The sequence below is a fragment of the Leucopleurus acutus genome (assembly GCF_964270905.1).
Source record: "Leucopleurus acutus genome assembly, chromosome: 11".
Taxonomy (NCBI): domain Eukaryota; kingdom Metazoa; phylum Chordata; class Mammalia; order Artiodactyla; family Delphinidae; genus Leucopleurus; species Leucopleurus acutus.
Genome location: NC_139152.1, coordinates 66,861,306 through 66,880,799, shown reverse-complemented (window position 1 = coordinate 66,880,799; position 19,494 = coordinate 66,861,306). Strand labels below are relative to the sequence as shown.

General features: G+C 33.0%; 1 protein-coding gene across 7 annotated transcripts in view; it reads left to right on the top strand.

Moving 5' to 3' along the window:
- The window catches only part of PPFIA2 (PTPRF interacting protein alpha 2), a gene marked incomplete at its 5' end in the record, with an annotated part of 476,541 nt that overhangs the window by 79,072 nt on the left and 377,975 nt on the right, over positions 1-19,494 (top strand). For 6 of the 7 annotated variants that reach the window (XM_082850006.1, XM_082850004.1, XM_082850008.1 and 3 more), the window contains one exon: positions 1,735-1,788. The exons of the other annotated variant lie outside the window; for it this stretch is intronic. In XM_082850006.1, the coding sequence (XP_082706132.1) occupies positions 1,735-1,788 (54 nt within the window). The remainder of the gene's footprint in view (positions 1-1,734; positions 1,789-19,494) is intronic. 7 annotated transcript variants of the gene reach the window in all.

Below are 19,494 nucleotides of genomic sequence, written 5' to 3'. Positions count from 1 at the left end.
TTTAGATGATTTGATTGTTTATGGTATGCGTGGTGTTGGAATAAAGAATTTCAATAGGATGGAGAGGGAGGGCCTTTTCAAAATAGACTTAATATTGCAGACATATTAATTAGGATCTTTTAGTGTTTGGGAGCCAGAAACTTATCTTAAAGTTGCAGGCAGGGAGAACATCCAGTTTCAAACATTGCTCAAACGATATTATCAAGGACTTAAGACACTCCCATTATATCTTTTAGAATCCATATTGCCTTAATTCTCTGGCAGGCCCCTACAACATTTGAAACAATTTTTATAAGCCTCTTTTAGAACTAGAATGGAGAGGGAAGAAGTTCCTCAAAGGGATGCTGGGTAGGAAAAAATATTATATACAATATATGCATTACGAAGAAGACAGTAAGTTTCTTGGCAAGCATTCTTGTGGTTGCCTTATCATTCATGGCCCTTAATAAAATATGCATGCAGAAATTCATCACTCATCAAGTCAGCTCCTTCAGATGGAAACTTTCACCACACCATCCCTTCCTTCTTCCCTGCCCTGCCTTTAATGTTTCCTGCACGTGCTCATTTGAGTCCCATATTTATTGTTAAGATTCCCCATTTTTGAGATACCAGTGAAATGATGTAATTGAGTCCCAAGTGAATTAGTAGCATGTCTTCTTAATGATATCCAGGTGTTGGCTGTTTCTCTGATCATAGATATTTAAATTTCTTTTCCTTCTATCTTTACTCAATTATCTTTCTTTCATCTTTGATTTCTTACTGAAATACATTTCCCCAGGTTCCTCAAACCTATCCATTCAACTAGATGCAAACAGATAAGAAGTGACCAGGGTCACAATAAAGAAACTTTTTAGCAAAAACTGTAACTTATCAATTTAGCCCCAAACTCCTATTCATCTACCTATGAGCAGACAGGTTTTTTTGTTGTTGTTATTTTGTTTTTTCGTTTGGGAGGAGTGGGGGGATGGTTTAAAAATTAAAACAGTTGCAAACATTAAAGTCCTGAGAGATTTTACTTAAAAACCTAAAATTCTAGCTTCCTTTGAAAAAGCTATATGATTAGTAACCCTGGGACCAAAGCCATACAACTGATAAGGCTGAGCTCTAGTTCCTAAAACAGCGCACTTGCTCTCGAGTTTGTCACAGCATCACCCATTTCTTCATTTGTGATACCTTTGTCAATTGTAATCATTTCTCAGGCATGATCTACTGTGGTTACCGATTTAAGATTAGAAATCAATCCTTATAAAAGAATAGCTAATCTGTCCATATCTGTTAATATTTTCATCTTCTATGTATAGTAATAGAGTGAACTGTAGATAATTAGATTTTTTTGTAGTTTAAGCATTTTCCATGGGTTCAGTATTTGCAAATAATATATTAAATTGCAGTTTCATTAAATTCTCTTTTTTCTGTTCTGCCCTCACTTCAGCTTCTTAGAGAATGAAACATCTGCTTTCCCACCTAGAGCCATTTTCTTTACATATTTCAAAAATAATTAGTCTGTTTGTATTTTTTTTCTATTTACAGATTATACAGAGTTGGAGAAAATATCTAGATTTTTAGATATGACAGTTGGTATAGCATTACAGTGTGTAAGATTGTCTCAAAACAAAACAAAAATATAGCTGACTGCCCTAACTTTGTAGCTAAAGAAAATATTACACTGTGGGACTGGGAAATTCTCCATGCTGTTGAGTGGCATTTTACAATCAACACCTCTCCCCTTTTCAGGATATCGAATCCCTAACAGGAGGGCTGACTGGTTCTAAGGGGGCTGATCCACCGGTAAGTTAGATTCTTCCTTAAATTTAACTATTGACGAAATGAATTATGTACATACCAGATCATCAGAGTTACTTGTATACAAGTTGTCATACAGGTAACTTTTTGAAATAGTTTCTTTCAAAACTTTATAGCTATTGCAGTAACTAATACAAAAATGTGAACTTGCTCTGAGGTGTCATTTAGTGTTTTAAAAAGTTTTAATACTCATAAAATTCATCTCCATATGTTGATTCTAAAAATAAGAATAAAAGCTTCATTAGTATGTGTAAACACTTTATGTCCTACTAACGGGCTACAAAAAAAGTTAAAGCTTTTTGGAACTTGAGAGTTTACCATTGTAAATAAGTGTATGATTTCAGTTGCAATATACTTTCTAGTTACTGAGAAAAAATTATTTTATCAGCCCATTTTTTTCACAGTATTGATTCTTGATATTGCTGTTTCTTTCCTGCTTTACCCAGGAAGCTTCTAGAAAATTGGAGAAAGTGCTTGAAAGTTTTAAAAGATTATCATTTTTAGGCAATAGCAAGAGATTGATAGTCTAGTATTGGAACATTGTAGTCCTTTCTGTGATGTCTGATTTCAGAAAACATTGAGTAAAACAACATTCCTGTGATTTCACGCTTGAGGCACAAACATGAGTTCATGGTGTATATCTAAAGTAATAAAATTCAATTTATTTCAACAAACAGCCAATGCATAAATTTGTATCACTGCTTGCTTTTCACTTAGCACTGTGAGGTTTAATGTGGAACACACAGAATCCTGTGTTGTCAGTTTTTAGCTATACTTCATCTAGGCATCTAGCTGAAGTATGTAACTACTTTAAGACACCACTGAAGTGTTAAAAAGATAACTTTCAATTGTAGCTCTTTCTCTCCTGTCTCACTCTCATGTGTCTCATGATGTTGTCTAATCTTCATAATGCTCCTAAAGTAGGCTAAACAACATGTTTTAGTCCTTTCCCTTCCTTTTGTTTTCATTGTCTAAATTTATGCAGGAAAAAAAATGTACTGTCTTCAGAAAGCTGCTTATATTTAGTCCCTGAACCTATTATACTGCAGCATAAGACAAGATGAAATGTAAGTCAGTGTAGTAGTGTAGGTGACTGCTTATGTGATGTAATTTCATCCTGCTGCTTTGTGTTATGTTTGTACATAGCATTCAACTTTTATTAGAAGAAAAAATTCATTTCCTTTAAAATACCTCCCTCACTGTTCACTGATTCCTGAAAGAATTCTGCGATTAGAGATAAGTTGGTTTTAAGAGGATTTGTCCCTTGTTCAAAACTAAACTAAACTAAACACCTCTCTTCTGCATGTGACCATAAAACTCTTACCTGCTATTTACATATTAAAATAAATTAGTTTATCATATCCTTTCAAGAAAGCAAGTTTCTAAACATGAAAGATTGAGTCAGCATAAATCCTAGTTACTGAAAGAAGCCCCTTACAGGGGAAAAAGGTCACAGAAAGGAAAGATGGTGACCTAAAGGCGAACTTAATCAACTTAATTCCCAAAAGCTAAAAGTGAACTGTATATTTGTCTGTATTTTTATACTACATGTGTGTATGTCTTTTTTTCTTTGGACATAATTTATAATATTAAGAAGATATAGGTTCTCTCTTGGCCATCCCTTACCATGATGATGGGTATTTTATACTGCTACCTACATTTTCTGAAATTCAATGGTAGTGCTTACTTTATAGCTTTTTGTAGAGTGGAAAACATCACACAAATGTCAGAGTACATAAGAGCTAAGACAATCTAGGGTGTTAACAGTATACATACATTTAGTGTTTCCCACTGGTAAAGAGATATTGAGAGGATATTACCACGAGCTAGGTAATAAAATCACTTTTTAATCCTTTATAAAGCTTATATAAAGTAGTCTAAGTATGAAGGTAAAATGGTAATGGTGTCTAGAGTTGCTTCAGTCATTTAAGAATAAGGCTTTGAATTAAGCTATTGTTTTTGCCCCCGTTAGAAAACTGAAAGTCAGATTAAATTATACATAACCTAAGTCCATTTGAAGTTTCATATTACTTTTTCCTTCTTTAAAAAAAGGCCTTTCTAATAGATTATCTGAATACTGTTATACATTATCCATTTCTAAAGTTGTGTCTTTTTTATAAATGTTGACAGTGTATTACTAAACCCATTCTATGATGAAATTTTCATTGGTAAGAAATTCAAGTTTCTATAATTTTTTCTCATTGAACAGAATATATAAAGTGTTGAATGAATGGTCTCTCACAAGGATATGTAGCTGTGGAGTAATTTCTTTACCAGTATAATAGAAATATCAGATACATCTTTAAATATAAATGGCATATTTAAAAATTGAAAAATTTTCTGTGGGTGGATATAAATATTATTTCTGAAGCATTAGGAAAAAGTGAATTTTGCATTTTTTCAAATAGTAAGCATGTATAAAAAGTTGCAAATGTCAAATTTGCAAATGTCATTATAAATAAATTTGCATATCTGGTAAGAATAAATTTGAGTGACTCCAGGAATATAGTTTGCATTAATATTTTTATTATTTAATATTTTTAACAATATGTTAAGTACATTTTTTGAAAATTCAAGAAGTCTCAGTTTTAATGCTAATAATAACAGAGAATCACTCATTCATTATTTTCAGGGGCAATTCAGGAAGTTTTATAATGGCTTTCTTCTGAAAAGAATTTCAAAAAGTATGTTTTTAAATTTGTAAACTGGAAATCAGTTGCTGCTACAAATAGAACTTGCAGATTTTTCTAAATCACATAGTTATCTTAGAAAATAAACCCTTCTATCATTAAGAAAAATATGGCCCATTATGTTAACTTAAAATTGTCTTTGAAAATTTGTATCAAAGATATTCTACATTCTGCATATATTTTTCATTCATAAAAATTAGATCACAGATTAACCTCCAGTGTAAAAACATAGCATATATTTACATATAAAAATAAAAAGGAAATAGATAATTAAAATCTAAAGGGTAAAATATCATTATTAAGTGCTTTTTTAATATACCATTTTTCTATAGTGTTTTAAATTTAAAATATTACCATTATTAAAAATGAAGCGCTTGTGAAATGTATAGGTGTCAGGGATATCCCTCATTATCAAGTTGTCAGGTCATCAGGCCGGCCATTAGGAAGGCCAGGGTAAGGTCTAGGTAACTCAGTTTCTGATAGCCAAGGGGATTTTAGATGCTGAAAAACAGGTATAAAGCATGAATAGTTATACTGCTATACCAGCTGAACCTGGTATCTGGAGAGCTGTGGATATGCAGGTCCATGTGGTACCAGTAGTGTGACAGATCACTGTCCTGTTTTGAGCCCATGAGCTGGTGACATAAAGGATTTGGAACCTCAGCCTGGAGCCAGGATTCGTCCCAGACTGCGAGCTAGGTCTAAGTCTGCAGGTGGGTTTTAGTAGCTCAGCTGGCTTGGCCACAAAAGTTAAGTTTCGTGATATAGATCTAAACAGACTAATGTATACAATGAGGGGAGTTTCTCTTTGTCATTTGGTTTAAGAAACTTTCTGATTATTTATAAACTGATATAAACCAGCTAGTTACTTTCCTATTATTTCTGATTCTTTTTGAGGATTACTGTGGACAAAATCTAATAAAGAGTAATGTGGGACAAACCCTAGACTATATGAAACAAATTACTGAACACACTGGTCAAGTGTCGAAGTGTCCTGATAGTTCACAGTTCTATTATCAGTTTTTGAATCAAGTCCACCTCATTGCCTCATCCAGGACTTACAGCAAGAATGCCACTGGAGCTATTCAGTTCCTCCCTTGTTTTTCTTTCTATTTGTTACCCCAGAGTGAGAAGCTCTATAAATTTGCTTCCTACACAACTTAGTATTTTAATTGTTCTAAGTTTCCGTTATTCAAATGCTAATGGTTCTCTTTATTTCTAGAGTGTGATGAATAAGTGAGTATGCATCTAATTGGTATCCTTGGGCTTGATATGCACACTGTCCTGAACATTCTCCAGCTCTATTAATTCTTTCCCCACTGAGGAACCAGAATTGTACATTCCATGTTTTTGTACTTTCTGTTCTCATTTTAATGGTCTTCCTGATGGTTCTTAGCAATTTGAGTAAACACTCCACAGAATTTAAAACAAATTCAATTTCCTGAGGGTGCTATTTAGACCAGGTTATATATTTTTCATATTGTAGATAGCATTAAAATTTTAAAGTCTCCAAAACTGATCTTAATTTGATTATTCAAAAAATGCCAATGTTCTACTCACTTGCTTCAAAAGATAAGGGAATAAAATATGTGAGTCTGAATTTTTATCTAATTTCATTTCTTTCAGCCTGAATGTTATATTGCTATATTACTAACTTTCATTCTCGTATTTGTTTAGTCAGAATTCAGTGTATATTTGAGTGTATGCTGTTTGCTAGACATTGGTTTAGGTTTTGGGAATACAGTGGTAAACAATGCACAGTTTCTTATTTCAGAATCTTACAATATAGTGGAGTAGACAGGTTGGTAAAAACTAATTACAAAATAATGTAAGCACAGGATGAAATGAAAATAAGAGGATCACATAATCCAATTGATGGGAGTAAAAAGGGGCTGGAGGATCAAGGAGGGCAAATAAAAGAAAATAATATCTAATTGTAGAATGAGTTGAAGTTTGCCAACTGAGAAAGGTGGAACATGGAATTTTAAGTAAGGAAATACTATATGCATAAGTTAAAAATTAGAAAATAACTTACAGTGGCTAGAGTATGAAATAAGCTGAAGGATGGGAGGTAGTGGTGAGATAGAAGGTAAAAGATTAATCCAGGGCAAGAAGTAATTTCATGGAAAAAAAATTGTACTCTATACTAAAGAACATGAGGACCCATTAAAGTCTTTAAACAGGAGAGTCACTTAATCAGCTCTGTCCTCTAGAAACATTTTTCTGACTCTAGTGGAGAGTGATTTAGAGAAACAACTAAGCAGGAAAACCATTGAAAAAGGCTCTTGCAGTCATCCAAAGGAGGGATGACAAAAATGATAATGGTGATTTTTTTTTTGTTTGTCCTACTACATTATAAAACTAATTGAGGCAATGTCTCAGGGGAAAGTCAACATTTTATTTTGTTTAAAACAATAAATTTTTAGTATGAGCCTATCAAGTGACAGTGAGAATGGAGAGGAATAAACTGATTCATGAGCTATTAAGGACCTAGTGAACACACAAGAATAAGTGGTTGTTTGGAGGAAGGAGAATAAAACTTATTGAAGAGTCAAGGATGATTTTGAACTTTCTAATTTGGCAATTGAATGGATAAAGGTACCATACATAGAGACAAGAATCCCATGAGGTAGAGCATTTCTGGAGGGGGGATATTGAGTTCAGTTTTGGACACATTAAATTGAGGTGACAGAGTTTGGAATATATGAATGATTTTGGAATTTAAAGGTTAGATATCATTTATAGCCATTAATTTGAACATGTAGAATAGTTAATTGACACTGTTGGAGCTGATGAAATCATTCTAAAAAAATGTATTCTGAATGAGAAGATAAGAGTTCAGAATAAACCCCTGAGGAAGAAAAGCATTTAAAGGTCAGAGGAAAGGGAAAGGGAAAATTAAGAGGAAGAGTATTTCTCAAAAAAGATAAAACAGGTTGGTTACAGGAAAGAATACCAGGAAAGTTTGTAATCACGAATGCCAAGGTCAAGAGAGGGTGGTGAAAAGGGTTATTAGCAGTTTCAGGATGTTGAGAGTTCAACAACAGAGTGCCCCACTGAAATTTAGCAACAAGAGGATAAAGGGTGGTCTAGGTGAGAATAATTTTAGTGGAGTAATTCAGGTAGAATCAAGTTTCCAGTGGCCTAAGAAATTAAATGGAAGGTAAGAATTGGATTCAGTGGCTAAGGAAACAATTTCTAAGTGTTTAATTATGAAGGAAGTGAAAAGAAATAATAGCCAATATCAGCGATGAGGCTGAGAGACAATTATTTTAAGGAGAGAAAATTTGAGTGTGTTGAAACATACGGAAAGCACATAGAGAGGGAAAAGAATTTACTGAGGAAAGAGAAGTTAATTAATAGGTCATTGGATGAAGCAGAAAAAGATGGACTCCAGAGAATGTTACACAGAAAGAGAAATGTCGCTTCAGATGTGAAATGGAAGTAGAAAAAAAGAATGGAAACTGATGCAAACATTTTTGTAGGTGGGGATCTTAAAAAGTTGCAAGAGTTTCCATTTAATCGTTTCTGTTTTCCCCATAAAGTTAAAAAGACCTAATTAACTGACAGTAGTGGGGAGATGATGGGTTAAGATATTTCAGGAATATAGAAAAGATGCATCTAGCCATTATGGATTGTGGGAGAATTAGGTAGACCATAGATGGATTAGTGGAAAGTATTGGGGTACACTTGTAGGCAGTGAATTTGTAGTGGTTATAAATAAACTCAAAGGTGTGTTTTCTTTTCCTCCAACAGTGTTCTGTAGCCCAGGTATGGGCGGGGGTGGGGGGGATGCCTACAGTCATTTTAATTTCAGGCTGTGGTTCTGCCAGTCAATTACTGTGGAAGGCCAATGGAGCAAGATAATTGAGAATATTAGCAAGAATGTCATAAAGTCTAAGCTGAATAAGAATTTCAGTGAAGGTAGGAAGGGATTGATGAAGCAGAGTATTCAGGGTCTCAATAAATTTGAAAAACAGGGTGTAGGAAGAGGGATACAGAATTGTGGTGAGAGGGTAAAATGCTTGATTTAAGCATTTTAGGACCAAAACATTCCCAGGTGCTGGTAAGACCCAAGTTGTGGTCATAGAAATGGATGAAGTACAGAGGGAATGAAGCTCATTGGAACTGATGACATCAAGGAACTGAGAGGCCAGTTGGATGGATTATCTATGTGGACCCTGCAGTCTTTTCTACCTATATTTACTCCCTTGATAATCCTAGCCTGTTTTACAGCTTAAGTGCCATCTAGACACTGATAACTGAATAATTTACATCTCTAGACTGGGTCACTCCCCTGAACTTCAGACTTGTATATCCAACTAAATATTTGACATGTCTACTTGTATATCCAATATGAATTTAAAGCATAAGAAATTAAAAACTGAGCTTCTGGTCTTTGTCACTCTCCACAAACCTCCTGCAGTTTCCCACCTATCAATTAATGGCAATTTCATGCACTATTTACAAAGTTAAAGCCTTAGAGTCATCCTATGAGTTCTGTCTTCATAATTTGTTGATAATTTAACCAATTTTCAGAAACACCCCTACAAAATTACCACCTTGATCAGAACCACCATCCTTTTCATATGTCCTTTTTCAGTGAACCAAGCAGGATGAATTTCTTAAAATATGAGTCAGATCATGTCACATCAAGGCTTAAATCATCATTGGCTTCCCATCAGAATAAAATCCCCAAAGCCCATGGAGTGGTTTCTAAGATGCTTCATGACTTCTCACCTTACAATTCCTCTAGGAACTCATCTCATACCTTCCTTCCCATAGTTCATTCCAACTTGATATCCCTTTACCTGGGTATGCTGTTGCTATTATTCCTTCTGCTTACCATACTGTCTCCACAGATAGCCCCTAAACCTACTCTCTTACTTTCCTTGGGTCTTTTGTTCAAATGCTAATTTATCAGAAAGATCATCCAATATTCTTTTCTCTGGCCCTATGTGTTTATTGTTTGTTTTCTTCTACTATAATATAAACTCCATATAGTCAGAGGCATTGTCTCTTTTGTTCACTATTATATTCCAAAGGTCTAGAATAATACTGTTATGTGAGTTCCTCAGTGTATATTTGCTGAATGAATAAGAACAAATACTGTCAAACACATGATTTATATGATCATATTTGTGTGCTTAATATATTGATAAGAACTCTAGCAGAATACCTTATGGAGAAAGGGATTGAGGCTGTTATAATAATTCTGGAATGAGATTACACGAGTGTACTTCAGATTATGGTAGTGGTAGCAAGAATTAAAATAGCAGAGAATAAAAACCTTACAAAGGCAGTATTAATAGAATCTTCCGGTGGGAAAAGAAATAGGACTCAAGGATAACTACAAATATTGGCCACTGGGAAAAATAACAGCAGTGCAAAAATCATAAGGATATATTTGGATACTGAATATCTTATTTATTTATCTTGTTTAATATCATTAAATATAATCCCTTTGAAAGCAGAAATTTCTGCCTGGTTTATAACTACACTCCAACAAACAAATGAATGAAGAAGAGGAATTTAATAGGTCTTCAGATGGAACAAATGGAAACCAAGTATTGAAAATTTCAATAAATAAGAAAGTAAAAGATGTGAAGTGGAACTTCCATTGTGGATTCAAAATTTTACTTAGAGCCTCAAAGCATAGTACCATTGGTGATAAGCATCTCCGCATTTCATGAAGAAGTGCTAAACATACCCACAGACTTACTAGTTAATAATTACAGTAGTATCAGTCCTGCCACTGTGAATCACCACCTTTAGCCTCTCTAAGTGAAAACCAGAAAGGACTCATTAGCAGAATTTCAGCCGGTAAGAAGTAATGCAGGGTTTTTACTCTCATGAAGAAGAGAAGGGTGTCCTTCTCCTAAGCCAAATGGGAGTGGACCCAAAGGAATGACTCATAGAAGAAGGTAGTGTTATCTCTGTGTTTAGATTTTATTCAACAGCTATATCAGCGGGCAATTCCATGGAATATATGTAAGGCAAGGGGAGAAGGAAATTAATGTGTATCCCTTAGAGTTTGAAGATATACACATAACAACTGAATCAAATGTTTGCTTCCTATGTGCCGGTGTGGATAGGGGATAGGGAAGAAACGAATCAATAACTTCATTTTAATTATTTAACTTATCAATATTTTTAACTAGTCAGCTAGTCAGAATAGGTACTTAAAATATTGAAGTCATGAATATGTAGCCAAAATAATGAAAGATAGTTCGTATGCAGGAATTTTGTCGTGAGAGAAAAGTAATGCTTTGTATATATGATACCAAAAGATTTCTGTGTTAGGTAATTTCCTATTCATTAATGCATTACTGATTAGACCTATTTAAGCATCTGTATTTCAACACAAGCTACTTATTTAGAGGGCACATTTGAACATGGTTTCCTATATTCAAACATTTATATCATGTTTAATATGAAAGTGAGCAAAGAGATATGAATTATAGACTAACATCTAAAAGTTGGATTAGAATAACACTGAATGAGGAAGCACTTTTGAGATCTCTCAGCATATTGTTTCACTGGTGATTAATGTGTTAAGAAACATTTTAGAAATGATTTTTTCCAGAATAGGAGAAGTTATTTGGGAAGCTTAAAACAACTTCTTGTTAGAAATAAGGGTCTTAGTTGTTACTTACTATTAATTTCTCATCAATCTATAAGAATAAAGGTACTTGAAATTTTTTTGAGGGAAAAGCAATATATTAATGAAAAAGGACATAATAAGTAAAATAAATTAGGAACTTGCATTATTGCAAAGATATATTATTTTTGTTAATAATAATAAAACAATAAACTATATATTAATATATACTCAGTTTTCTGATCATATAAAGTTTAATATGAATCATTTTAATTTACCTATCTTTGTTCCTCAAAATCCCTATTACAGTTCTGTCCAAAATAGTAATATTATTTCAATTACAGACATTGTAAATACTTGTATTTTATTCTTTTCCTATCTTTTCTATTTCTCTTTATTTTTATTGTACATAAATTTATTTGTACATATGTGTGTGTATTTATATATAGCATATATAAGCACATTTAAGTATATATATAAATATATATAATATATATAAACATACATATTATATATATTTCTTTTTTTTAATTTTAATATGTATTTTCTCCTACAAAAAATGGGATTTTTTTTAGTTTCTTGACTAAACAAGAGGCTGGTTTCTAATTAGACTGCTCTTATCCAACATAATAAAGTGGGACTATTTTTATTCTTGATATTCATCTTATTCATCTTATTCAAAGATGCTTATAATTTTGGATGTTTATTTGAAAGACAGATGGATGAATACAGCTTTATACATGTAATTGCTCATTAAAATGTGAAAAATATAAAGTAAGAATAAAAGTTTATTTAGGAAACATATTTGTAATGCTATTGTGTATGCAGTACTATTCTGGGACTTTAGAAAAAATGAAAGATATCAATTCAGTGCTATAGATTTTTGCACTCTAACTGGTTACCAATTGTTTCTTTTAAAAACATGATTGATAAGTGTAAAACAATGGTACATAGATAAATACTTTTGTGTTATATGGAAATAATCACAGTAAGTGTGTTTAGGGGGGATTTTAGTTTTATTTTTTTGGAAGACTTGTTTTGAAAGGTGAATGTTGAACCAGATGTTGAAGATCTAATTTGCATTAAGCTAAAATCTTTATTTTGGATGGAAGGAATTAAGGGTCTTTCTCTCGTATCCAAAAGTAGTTCAACTCTATAGACTTTAGCAACTCATAAAACTGGCTACTGCAACTTATTTATAGTACATCAGTTTAAATTTAATTGCTGAAGTTTAGAGTATAAAATTAAACCTGGTCTTGGGGTACTTTTTTAAAAGTATATATGAGTTATTTTTTTCTAGGAAGCCCCAGACACCCTCCAGGGGCCTCTGCAGCTTAATGGCTAAACACCTGTTCAGCCTCAATGAGATTAGACTATGGGCCAATTCTTATTTGGCCATTCCAGAAAAGAGTCATGATTGCACCCAGCTGGCCCTCTAAGAAGGAGGGTCTGATGAGCCACTCCTGCATAGCCTGAGGCAGTAGAATTTGCACAGATTTAGGGCTGCTGCTATTGGCTTTTCCAGGGATCCCAGTGAGGTGATGCACTACCTCATTTGGCAAAATGAGAAAGGAGCTAGTTTTCTGATGATTTGCCCCATTCTACCACTGGTATTCATCAAATGTTGGCTGGAGAAACTGCACACTTCTGTGGCTCCCCTATTTCCTCATTAGGCTTCCAGAGGAGGCAGCATTGAGGCTTACTTGTCCTTCTAGCCCTGCCTAGGAACTTGTGTTGCCATGTGAAGGAACTTACCTGGAAGGAAAACAACTTATTCTAACTACCTTTCAGTAACTACATTGTCTTTTTCAAATGCACACTCAGGGAAACATGAATCAGCAAAATGTGAATGCTGAAATTACATGCATATTCTCTTTTTTCACTTAACATTAATTATAACCACTACAGGCACTTTAAAAAGGAATCTGATTATATATTCATAACAAAGTTATTATTTTGCAAAATTATTATTTTCAGTTGAAATCTGTGTTGTTTCAAGAATACCACATAATAGGAATATGCCTTATAATAGGCTATTAAATTATTTTTCAAAAGATATTTGAGAATAGGCTATTAAATAATTTTTCAGAAGATATTTGAATATACTTATTTATAAGTATAGGCTATTAAATTAGTTTTCAAAAGATATTATTCAAAAGATATTTGAATTCAAATATCTTTTGAAAACTAATTTAATAGCCTATACTTATATATATACTTATAAAATTATAAGTGTTATAGGAAATATACTTATAAAATTATAATAAATGTTATAGGAAAAGTAGAAGAGTTATAATATTAAAAATTTAATATTTGGCTAAAAATGTTCATCAGAGTCCCTGGAAAGTTGCAAAATCATCTTTTGGCTATATAACAAATTCTCCAGATATCTTATATTTTACTCATAGGAACAATTTATATTTTTATTGGAGTATGGTGGAAAGTTTTGTGGTAATGCTAGTTATTTTTTCTATTTTTCCTTTTCTTCATCATAGATTAAAATGAGTAATCCACATGAGTGACTATTTTTCTTCTATGGACAAGCTTTTTGAAAAAAAAAATTAAAAATCTTGGTATTCATATCCAGAAACACTGGGTTTCATTTAATTTACATTACCATTCTCTAAAAGGCCAGGAAATTTACTAAAATTTGATATTACAACCAACATCATTATTTTAACTTTTAAATAAGTGTATATAAGTAATTGTATTAAATATAAGTGGAAGTAATTGCATTAAATATAAGTGGAAAAAATAGTCAATGTGAAATAAAGACTGAATGCATTTTTTTTTTTTTTTTTTGCGGAACGTGGGCCTCTCACTGCTGTGGCCTCTCCCGTTGCAGAGCACAGGCTCTGGACGCGGAGGCTCAGCGGCCATGGCTCACGGGCCCAGCCGCTCCGCGGCGTGTGGGATCTTCCCGGACCGGGGCACGAACCCGTGTCCCCTGCATCGGCAGGCGGACTCTCAACCACTGTGCCACCAGGGAAGCCCTGAATGAATTTTTTTAAACTACGTGTAGTTTATAAAAGAAATCTAAAATATGGTAATAAAGGTTGAAACTAAAATGACAGAAAAGATATACCATATAATACTAGGTAACAAAATAAAGCAGATGCAGCTATATTAATATCAGAAAGTGCAGTCTTTCATAAAAAATAGTAAATATAAAAAGAGAGATACTTAAATATAAAAAATGGTATACCAGGGGGCTTCCCTGGTGGTGCAGTGGTTGAGAGTTTGCCTGCCGATGCAGGGGACACGGGTTCGTGCCCCGGTCCGGGAAGATCCCACATGCCACGGAGCGGCTGGGCCCGTGAGCCATGGCTGCTGACCCTGCGCGTCCGGAGCCTGTGCTCCGCAACGGGAGAGGCCCGCGTACCGCAAAAAAAAAAAAAAAAAAAAAAGGGTATACCAGGAAAGTAGAAATTTTATATGCTTATGTACCTAATAACAAACACTCAAAATATAGAGAACAAAAGTTAGCAGAAATAAAAAGAGAATTAAAATGCCCTTTGTCATGGTGGAATATTATAACACTTCTTTCAGTACCTGACTGAACAAGAAGATAAAATCTGTAAAGATAATGATAATATGAGCAATGTGATAAACAAGATTGTCTTCAGTGATATATAGAGAATCTTGCATTTTATTTCCCAAAATTGACCAAATGTGGATCATCCAGGAAAACTCAACAAATTTCAAAGAATTGAAATCATACAGAATATGTTCTCTTACAATAGCAGAATTCAGCTAGAAATTGATACAAAAAATGAAATTAAAAAATGATAAATAGAAAGTACTTAAGTTTTTGGAAAGTGTGCTCTGTGCTTCTAATTAACTCGTTGGTCAGAGAATTCAAACTAAAAATAGGAAAAAAATGTTGAATTTAGTGATATTAGAGTACTACATATTGAAACATATTAGGAGGTAAAGCCCCACTTAGAAATTTATATCATTATTATATGTTAGAAAAAATAAAGGCCAAAAATCAATGATCTAAGCATTATCTCAAGAAGCTAGGAAATAAAAGAGCAAATAAAACCTAGGGTATATAGAAAGAAGGCAAAAATGAAGCTAGCAGCAAAAATTAATAAGGTAAAAATATTTAAATAAACACACCATTGTAAAGCAATTATACCCCAATAAAGATGTTAAAAAAATAAGTAAATAAAATGGAATATAAAATAAAAAATATATATATATTTAAGTAGAGTATAAACAAAGCTAAACGTTGTTTTTTTTTTTTAAATTAACTGATAATTCTTTGGTGGGTTGGTAAAGTTCAAAATAATGAGGCTATTTTGAGCACAATTTATGCTGATGAATTTGAAACTGTAGATGAAATGAGAAAATTCCTAGGAAAACACGTCTTAAACCATGTTAACCCAAGAAATTAAAAAGTGCCAATAATACTTCACATGAAAGAAATGGAATCATCAATTAAAAAATCTTTTCACAAAGAAAAATCCAGGGCCAGATGGCTTCACCTGTGAATTCTGTTATCGTTGAAGGGAGGAATTATACTATTAAAATTTCTAAAAGACAATTAAAATGAAGAAGCACTTCCCAAGTCGTTTTATGAGGTGTATTATTTTTCTATTGCTGTGTAACAAATTACCAGAACCTAAGATGCTTAAGGCAACACACTTATTATCTCAGTTTCTGTGGGTCAGAAGTCTGAGGATAGCTTAGGTAGGTCCTCTGCTCAGAGTTTTAACTGGTTGCAATCAAGGTGTGGGCTAGGCGGCATTCTGATCTGGAGCTCCGGGTCTCCTTCTGAGATCACGTGATTATTTGTATATATGTCTATATATACATGTATGTGTGTGAGTGCTTGTGTGTAATGATGGTTATGATCTCCATTACCTTTGTCATTCATATTCTCTTTAGTTAGAAGCAAATCACAAGCCCTGTGATGCTCAAAGGTACGCCCCATATTCATCCCTTCTATAAACCCCCTGCCCATGCTCAAAGGGAGGGGTTTATAGAATGGATGAACATGAGGGCCACTCTTAGGTCTGTCTGCTACATGAGGCCAAAAAGTCTTAAAGCAAGACCTGAAATATGACCAAAATGTTAGTTAATTAAATGAAGCAATACATGAGTATATGACATCAGGACCTAGTTGGGTTCCAGAAATGCAAAGTTATTTTAACTTTCACAATTCAGTGAATGTAATTCTCTGTGTTAATTAATAGAGAAAAGAATTCATATGATCATCTACACAGATGCAAACTAAATGTGGATAAAAATTCAGCATTTGTTTATAATGATATTTTTATATCATATAATGATCATGTAATGACTTAATATCATTACATATTAATGATATAATGATTATTTATCATGGTAAAATTTCAACATTCTAGAAATAGAATGAACTTTCTTATTAATTATTGAATGTCATTATTTTATTCAAATGTTTATTGAGCAACTAATATTTGCCAGGAACTCAGCTGTTTTCCCTGTTTATGTACACTCATGAGAATGTCTTCCTTTAAAATACTGACAGCTCTCCATGCACATTCACTATACAGAGAAGATTACTCTACTTATCAAAGTACTTACACATCAAAAGTACACACAAAGTACTCTACACTTACCATAATGTATAGCTGGGTTTATTTCTATTTAATAATAAATATTTTTCTCCCACCCTTCTATGTTTATTTCCTTCCTTTTTATTTAACCAAACAGTAGATCTTCCAGATCTTTCTATATTTAACAGCTGGAGATGTCTAACTTTCAAAATTCATTTAATATAATTACTCCCTTTTAATGGCTAGATCACACAAACTTACTTCTTGGCCAACCGTACAAAATTAATGAAATAAAAAATCTTTGAGGAAATGTGACTTTCACCCTAGTTTGATTTTTTTTAAAGTGTAAAGAAGATAGATTATAGAAGATAGAAATAAATTATGTGATATACTTTCCAGATTATAGAAGATAGAAATAAATTGTGTGATATACTTCCCAGATAATTTGGAGCATGAAAATTTTGTAACCTGTAATAGTTACACTCATTGTATAGAAAGATAACCAACACCAGAATGAAGATTTAAAAAGTTATATTATTTTTGTTTCACTACTCTGTGCAGAACTTTAATTCTACAAACCAACCACCAAAATGCATACATAGTAAATGATAATTAGGTAGAGGTTTATATTAATATTCTTTTAAACTACTGATAAATGTCTGGAATTATGTTTATTTTATGGTTGTTAACATTGGGACTTAATATATCACAGCCTAAAAAAGTTTCCAGTATAAAATAGTCTTTACCTGGTATTGTTTTTAGAGGATGTAACTAGTATTAAGCTAAAGAGTACAGTTGATATCTTGGATCATATGGTAAGACTCCTTTCCTTCCTTCCCTCCTTCCTTCCCCCCTTTAAAATTTTTACTTATGGATCTATTTCTTTCAAAGCACTAATCAACTCTTTACATTGGATTACATGGCAATCAGTCTTGATTTGCTTATCTAAACTAAATGATGTTGGATGCCATAAACAACACAGGAAGAATGCTGTGTCCTAGTCCTTAAGAAATGTAGTTCTAAAGTCATCAAGGAATTAACTTACGTTCACATTTTCAGTGCTATTCAAACAATTTTAAATATTTATTTGGACATAAAGCAATTCCATTTTCAAGATATTGTAGTAAGAAAGGTTGCTGTAGATACTCAAAACAAAGTTTCATTTATATTAATGTTGAATATGTGTCAAGAATTGAAATGTATTGCCAAAGTGTAACTCTAAAAATGCAGATTTTGCTAAAGTATATAAAGGTTTTATTTAACTATCATATCAAGCAGAGTATCCATAGCCACTCATCTAACTCTTTTATTATTTTCTATCAAGGTTAGATTTAATATGAATGACTGAGAAGGCAACTTTCTTTCCTTTTCTTAAGATGTTATTGCCTTCAGCAAGCTAGTTTTTATGGAAGCAACAAAAAAAATTTCCTTTTGCAGATCTATCAGAGAACTCTATAATCCTTACTCTCAGATTAACAGACTACAAGTTTTATATTTAGTTTTCTTGAACTTTAGATGTTTTTTCTCAACAGCTCATATAATACAAAGTGTTATTGCCTTATGTCTTCCCTTTTCCTTTCCATTATTTTCTCGTATTTTATCATTAACACCTGTTTAGATTTACAGGTGTTTTTGTTCATTTTATTTTCTTCCTCACTTGTACTCTTTACTCCTCAAGTAATTTTGTTACTCTTCTCCATTTCTTAAATACTCCAGCTGTTTCTTGCTAGCTTCCTTTGAGTATGCATGATGACAAAGTTAAATTAAGAAATACTCCAAAAAAAAGAGAAATATCCTATGTTCTTAACTGATCATACAGAGCATGTGCGTGTACACACATACACATAAACACGTTACTATATAATGTTTTTTCTTACATTTATACATTTATATTTAGTATGTATATATGTATACATACACATATATGTAAACTTAAATACTCCACTGAAATTATACATGTTTGGCTGGTGTTGTGAAGGAAACAACAGGGGGCTATAATTAAGAATGGAAGACAAGGTCAAGGAAGTTCTCTCTGAGGAAGTGACTTCAAAAAGATGAATTACCTGACGAGTAGATGATGAATGATCTGGGAGAATGTAATAACATAAGGAGAGTAGTGGGTTAAATAGTGTTCCCCCCAAATTCATGTTTACCCAGAACCTTGGAATGTGACCTTATTTGGAAATATAGTCTATATAGGTGTAATTAGTTTAGGATCTTGAGATGAAATCATACTGGATTTAAGGTGGGCTCTAAATCCAATGACTAGTGTTCTTATAAGAAGAGGAGAGCACACAGAGAGACATGTAAAGGAGAATGTCATGTAAAAATGGAGACAGGGATTGGAATCATGCACCTATGTATCAAAGAATGACAAGGGTTGCTAACAATCACCAGAAACTGGGAGAGAGTCATGGAATAGATCCTCCCTCAGAGTTTCCAGAAAGAACCGAACCTGCCCAACTACTTGATTTCAGACTTCTGGCACCCAGAACTATCCAGTTCTGTTTTAAGCTACCAAGTTTTTGGTAATGTATTATAGCACCCTTAGGAAACTAAGACAGGAATTAAGAGTGACTAAAGTTTAGTAAGCTAAGGACAAAGTGCATTTTCTTGGAGTATTACATTTGATTGGAGTAAGAGAAAATAGCCAGATCATGTCGTGTCTTACAGAAGTGTGGATTTTATTTCAAGTGCTATAGGAAGTCATAGGAGAGTTTATGTGAGAAAATTACATAGGATTTATGTGTTAAAATAATATGCTGGATGCTCTTAAGAACTGAGTAGAATAGGACAAGAATTGAAGCAAGGAGAACCTGGTAAGCGGGTCGGCTACTGTAGAAGTCCAGGTAAGAGA